Source organism: Brassica oleracea, chromosome C7, assembly GCF_000695525.1.
Source record: "Brassica oleracea var. oleracea cultivar TO1000 chromosome C7, BOL, whole genome shotgun sequence".
Classification (NCBI taxonomy): domain Eukaryota; kingdom Viridiplantae; phylum Streptophyta; class Magnoliopsida; order Brassicales; family Brassicaceae; genus Brassica; species Brassica oleracea.
Genome location: NC_027754.1, coordinates 27982397 through 27988952, shown reverse-complemented (window position 1 = coordinate 27988952; position 6556 = coordinate 27982397). Strand labels below are relative to the sequence as shown.

The 6556-nt window shown below is 32.7% G+C and overlaps 1 protein-coding gene across 1 annotated transcript; it reads left to right on the top strand.

The window, feature by feature from the left end:
- Positions 1-411: 411 nt before the first annotated feature.
- On the top strand, positions 412-4633 carry LOC106301298 (potassium channel KAT1-like; the record flags this gene model as incomplete). The annotated part of the gene is given in 10 exon segments (XM_013737663.1): positions 412-1134; positions 1223-1438; positions 1523-1678; positions 1770-1827; positions 2087-2404; positions 3133-3372; positions 3459-3557; positions 3646-3864; positions 3959-4409; positions 4498-4633. Coding segments are annotated over 10 exon segments (2067 nt in total). The 5' UTR covers positions 412-955.
- Positions 4634-6556: the final 1923 nt, after the last annotated feature.

The window sequence follows — 6556 nt, the reverse complement described above, 5'->3', positions numbered from 1 at the left end:
GAACCGGGCTGGTTATGGACATCCACAATATGATTTATTGATTTATAACACATTTGCTTACTTTTACTATTTAATCAATAAAGTAACTTTTTAATCTTGTCGTTTATCATAAAAATCAGTTTTATTTTACCCTGATAATATGGTAAGTATGTATGAACGATTGTCGTAGTTAGACTAATGATTAGTTTTGAGGATGAGGAAAAAAGAGAAGATATACTTCAAAAAACAGTAGAAGAAGAGAAAATAATTTTGTTATTCTGAAAGAAAAACTATATACTCTGGCCCCTTCAATATTCGGTCAAAATGCCATTTTCTTTCTTTAATTTTCTTGCTTGGTCCCATATCTTGATTCTCAAAATGAACAGACCATTATTTTTCATGGCCATTTGGTCCTTTCAATTAACACACACCAAACACCAAAACATACCTTCTTTCTCTGTGGGTGGTATGTCTATATATCACTCCCACCATCAAATGCTGAGAAGGTGTATTTCACACAAGAGTCATAACTCTCATCAACTAGAAATTTCCCAAAACCATATTGCGTCTACTCTTCTTCTTCTTTATGTTGGATATCGAATCTGTTTCCTTTCAAAAGAAACAAACCATGAGCATTATTTCTTCCACAAAAACCCAATGTTTACCACTTAAATTCTGTCTCATCTCTTAAGATCTTTCTGTTTCACACACCATTCTGTTCCGTTTTTTCGGCTTCTTGCTCACCATTGTTGCTTCTTGCATTTAAACCTTTTGGACCATTCCTCTGAAAAAGAGAAGATAAGCAATTGGGTCAGAGCAAGTTGCTATAAAGGTCCTAACAGAAACTTTCCCGTGTTATTCATCACAAGCTTCATCACTATTTATAACCTACCACCTTGCCAAGAAAAAAAAGCCTTCACCTGCAAGAAACAGCCTTTCACATAGCATTTTTTTCTTATAAGAACTGATTAACAAGATGCCAATCTCTTGTACCAGAAACTTCTTTGAAAGATTCTGCGTTGAAGATTACAATATTGACAACATTAAACAGAGTAGTTTCCTCTCCGCCGATCTTTTGCCATCTCTTGGAGCTAGAATCAACCACTCAACCAAGCTCCGTAAACATATAATCTCTCCTTTCAATTCAAAATATAGGCAACTTTCTACTCTCTACTCTTTTTAATGTAAATCTTGACTAAACAAGATTATGTTCTATTTTTTTTAATCCTCTGTTTCATTACAGAGCATGGGAGATGTGGCTTGTCCTTCTAGTTATCTATTCAGCTTGGATATGTCCCTTTCAATTTGCTTTCATCACCTACAAAAAAGACGCGATTTTCATCATCGACAACATTATCAATGGCTTTTTCGCCATTGATATTGTTCTCACCTTCTTTGTTGCCTATCTTGATAGCCACTCCTATCTTCTAGTGGACGATCCCAAGAAAATAGCAATAAGGTGACAAATTAACTTAGCTTGAAAAACCTTTTTTATAAGTGAATCAGATTCTTGAAAAAATCTTGAAAAATATAACGTTTTCAGATACCTTTCTACTTGGTTCGCCTTCGATGTGTGTTCCACTGCACCGTTTCAGCCACTGAGCCTACTGTTCAACTACAACGGCAGCGAATTAGGCTTCAGAATTCTCAGCATGCTCAGGTTATGGCGGCTCAGACGAGTTAGCTCGCTGTTCGCAAGGTTTATTTCAATGTTTAAAGACCATATTCTTCTTAGGGTTTGATCAAGAAAGTGTTTTCTCAACTTCTCTAACTCTTCAACTCCACTTCAGGCTTGAGAAAGATATACGTTTCAACTACTTCTGGATACGATGCACAAAACTCATTTCCGTAAGTCAAACATATTTTTTTTTTTTTCAAAGACTAAGAAGTTTTGGGTTCAAATGCCGTACACACAAATTATATTAAATTAGTTGTTATTTTAGAGAGCAAATTCTTCCAACAAAACTTAAATAATGCTATTCTATAAACATTTAATAGGTGATCCAAGAGTTTTAGTCTGCAAAAAATAAAGTATTTCATTTGTAATAATAGTAACTTGCTCTTAAAAATATCGATCTCAGGTCACTTTTTTTTTTTTGACTGACAGGTCACTTTGTTCGCTGTACATTGTGCTGGATGTTTCAACTACCTGATCGCAGATAGATATCCTGAACCAAGAAAGACCTGGATTGGAGCTGTGTATCCAGATTTCAAGGAAGCAAGTCTCTGGAATAGATATGTGACTGCTCTTTACTGGTCTATTACGACGTTAACTACCACTGGATATGGATATTTGCATCCTGAGAATCCAAGAGAAATGCTCTTTGACATTTTCTTCATGATGTTCAACCTCGGCTTGACGGCTTACCTTATTGGAAATATGACCAACCTCGTCGTTCACTGGACTAGCCGAACCAGAAGCTTTGTAAGTCTGATCCTTTGATTTTTATTTAGGCATGTTCATTTCAGAACAAAGAGTTGGGTATAGCTAATATGAATAGGGTAATCAGTGCATTAAAATTACTATTTGAGATATAAAAACTTTAAAACGAAGTTAAATTTTATTTTGTTTTTGAAAATATAAATCCAAACAAGTTATTCGAATAGCCAAATAATCTATATTTAAAATAGACCATTTAAATTATTTTTACCCTAACAGATCATTTCTATTTAGTTCATTTATTCTCTAACACACTTTTATATTTTTTCCTCAAATATAAATGGATTTTGAGAGAGCGTATATTTTTAAAGTGAAGGAATTATATAAATAGAAAAATAATATTTTACATAAATAGAATAGAGGAAAATAGCATTTTCTGTAAATAGATGAAGAAATAGCATTTTTATTTTAAAGAAATACACGGGAGCAAAATTACCACCATTTTAGAAAATTTAATTTGTGAAGAAAAACATAAAAATTGATTGTAGATGGTATTACATGACAATCTTAGGTAGTTGTCTCTTGTTTAAATTGGTAGTGGTAGGGTTGGGTAACCTGATCCGAAATGCACATGCATATGTTGATTCTCCCTCAAATTAAATGTTCAACCTACTGAAAGTTAGATACACGGTGAAATATTTTACTTGAACTATAATCATCATCAATATTAATTAGTTCAAACTAGACAAATACTCATTCTTTTTGTTCAACAGAGAGATACGGTGAGAGCTGCTTCAGAGTTTGCTTCAAGAAACCAACTCCCACATGACATACAAGACCAGATGCTCTCACACATTTGCTTAAAGTTCAAAACAGAGGGCCTGAAACAACAAGAAACCTTGAACAATTTGCCAAAAGCAATCCGGTCTAGCATTGCAAACTATCTCTTCCTCCCCATTGTTCAAAACATTTACCTTTTTCAAGGAGTTTCTCGTGATTTTCTCTTTCTACTGGTAAAATTATATTCTCTAACTTTTTTTTAGATTTAATATCAATGTAAACCTAAGAGGTTTCATGAAGTTACCTTTTTATGTTTAAGGTTTCAGATATAGATGCTGAGTATTTCCCACCTAAAGAAGACATAATTCTACAGAACGAAGCGCCTACAGATCTTTACATTTTGGTCTCAGGAGCAGTGGTGAGCTAATTATATCGATTTATAAGTTAAAATGTAAAGAAATGGAATTGAAAAAAGTACCTTCTGACATTGTGTTTTATTGTTACAGGACTTTGCATCTTATGTCGATGGTCATGATCAAATTCAAGGGAAAGCAGTTATTGGAGATACGTTTGGAGAGATTGGAGTTTTATGCTATAGACCACAACCTTTTACGGTAAGAACAACAGAGTTATCTCAAATACTACGCATAAGCAGAACATCACTGATGAGCGCGATGCATGCTCATGCTGAAGATGGACGAGTTATAATGAACAATCTCTTCATGGTATGTGAGCTAAAACCAGATTCTTAAAAATTTATGTATATATTTTAATTTAAAAATAATAAACAAACCCATTTTTTTCTTACAAAACTTGCAGAAACTTAGAGGACAACAATCAATAGGAATAGACGCTACAAATAATGATCAAGAAAACAGAGATTTCCAACGAATGGGATGGGAAGAGTGGATGGATTCAAGAATAGATTGCAAGGGTTCAGATGTTTCAAACTCGACTTCCGAAAATGGAGAAAAGGCTCTGATGGATGCCATTCACAAGGGAGATATTGAAATGGTTAAGAAGCTACTTAAACGAGGGATTAACATAGAGGAACCAAAGGTTCTAACAGAAGCAAAAGGAGGAAACTCAAATAGCGAAACCAAACAAAGAAGTAACGATTCAGATCAATGTTGTAGCTCCAGCATCCAAGCTAAAGTAAAAGATAAGAGAGTTACTATTCACATGTTGTCTCAAGAGAAGGATCCACAGCGCCATAACGGGAAGTTGATACTCTTACCTACATCTATAGAAGAGCTTCTAGGTCTAGCAGGTAAGCTCTGAAAATAATCAAAATGAAGGGGAAACAACCCTCCCTTGTGAAAAAAGTTTCTAACCAGGAAAATATGGGAATTGTGTAGGTGAAAAGTTTGGAGGATGCAATTTCACAAAGATCACCAATGCAGAGAATGCTGAGATTGATGATTTATGTGTCATTCGGGACGGTGATCATTTGTTTTTTCATCAAATTGAGTTTGAAGGTAGAAATTGAAACTTGTCTTCCTTCATTAGAGCACTGTATATTTGCGGCAATATAATTTTACCCGGTTTCATAGAACAATTCGATTATCATAAGCAGTCTCAAAACTGATATTGATTGACACTAAAATATGTGTAACATCTAATTTTTTTTAAAAAAAAATAGTTATGTAAAACAAGATAGGTAATGCGTGAATAAATTTCGTACATAAATTATTATTGTTTGTTGTTCTTCTTTTCTGAAACAACTGTACATTAGTTTTGGAAAATTAATTTAAGAACAACAAAGAATAACCTTCTTTAATCTACGCTAGAGCTTGATCCACGCTTGTTTATTTTTACTTTTTATAAATAAATATTTATTAAGTGATAATATATATTTTTAAAATTTACCTGTTTTAAATCATTTTAATATGATATTTACGTACATAATATTTTTATAGTTTATATTGACTAATTTTATTTTATCTCGTAAACCGTCAAATGTATCATTCACATTTTTATAATATGAAATGTACGTCCGCTTAAATGTAACTTTTATTTTTCTGATCAAAATTTTCTGATAACGTGTATAATAAAATTGTTTTATATAGTATTTAAAATCTGGTGCGATATATTTTATACTCTTCAACATTTATCTACTGGATTTACATTTGGCTATTATTTAAATTAAAATATAAATATAATTTTATATTTATATATTAATTTATATTTTAGTTCTATATTATATAAATGATCTTTTGTGACTTTTAATTTTTAGATATTACTAATAAATAATGAAAAATATAACTATATAGCTTAAAAAAATAATATATTCTAAATTTAATAAATTGGTACCTAAATCAATTTAGGTGGTGGATTTATTATTATTTTTTCATGTTTATTAATTAATTATGTATAATATAACATTAATATGTCTTTTGTCAACTTAACATTAATATAACATTAATATATCAAAATCGATTTTTATGGTTTAAGGTTGTTTCCGTAATAAATATATCATTTTTCACGTTTATTAATTAGTTATTTTAAGTTTATGTTTTAACATTAATTAGTTCGAAAATCAATTTAAGTATGTTTTATGGTTGTTTAATTTGAAAAGAAACTTAATCTAACTTAAGAAACATACTTAATCTAAACAAATCAATACTTGTTATGAACTTAAGTTTTAAGAATCTGTAAGTTGTGTATATTATTTACTCAATCATAAGGTGTCCTTATATATATGGGAGTTACAAAGAGATAAAAGAAAAGACATAAATATAGAAAGTGTACAAATACAAGGAAAAAGAAATAGGGTTTCCTTTTCTCTAAAGCCTAAGCCGTCTCTCTCTCCTTTTCATGCGGCCGCCTCTCTCTCTCTCTCTCTAGGGTTAGGCCATCTCTCTCTCTTGGTATTGGGCCGGTTATAGACCGGGCCGGTTATAGACCGGGCCGGTTATGGACATCCATCATATGGTTTATAACACTCCCCCTTGGATGTCATAACCATACAGAATTCGTAATACGCTTTGGATGTTGCCTCATTAAAACCTTACCAGGAAAACCCAGTGGGACAAAACCATGGTTAAGGAAAAAAAGTACAACACGCATTACTCCTCCTGTTCTGAACATCACTGAAAATCTTTCAATCTACGTATCCCAATCTCCGTATATGTCCTTCAAGTTGGCGCATCCCAACCTGATGGTTGAGCTTCATGGATAACAATGACTAATGGTCTCAATATCAAGGCAAGGCGTCAATAGTACTTAAGGTTAGAGACGTGTATGTCTTTAGTGCCTTATGGTCGAACATGAGCTAAACATATAGGAGATTCTCGGCAAGAACACATGTCCGGCCTAGTATGGCTTGTCTATTACATCAAGGCGCCAATGGTACTTGGGTAATGGACTTTACCGGACCAAAGACATATTTCTTGTCCTTCTTGGGACCAAAGGATC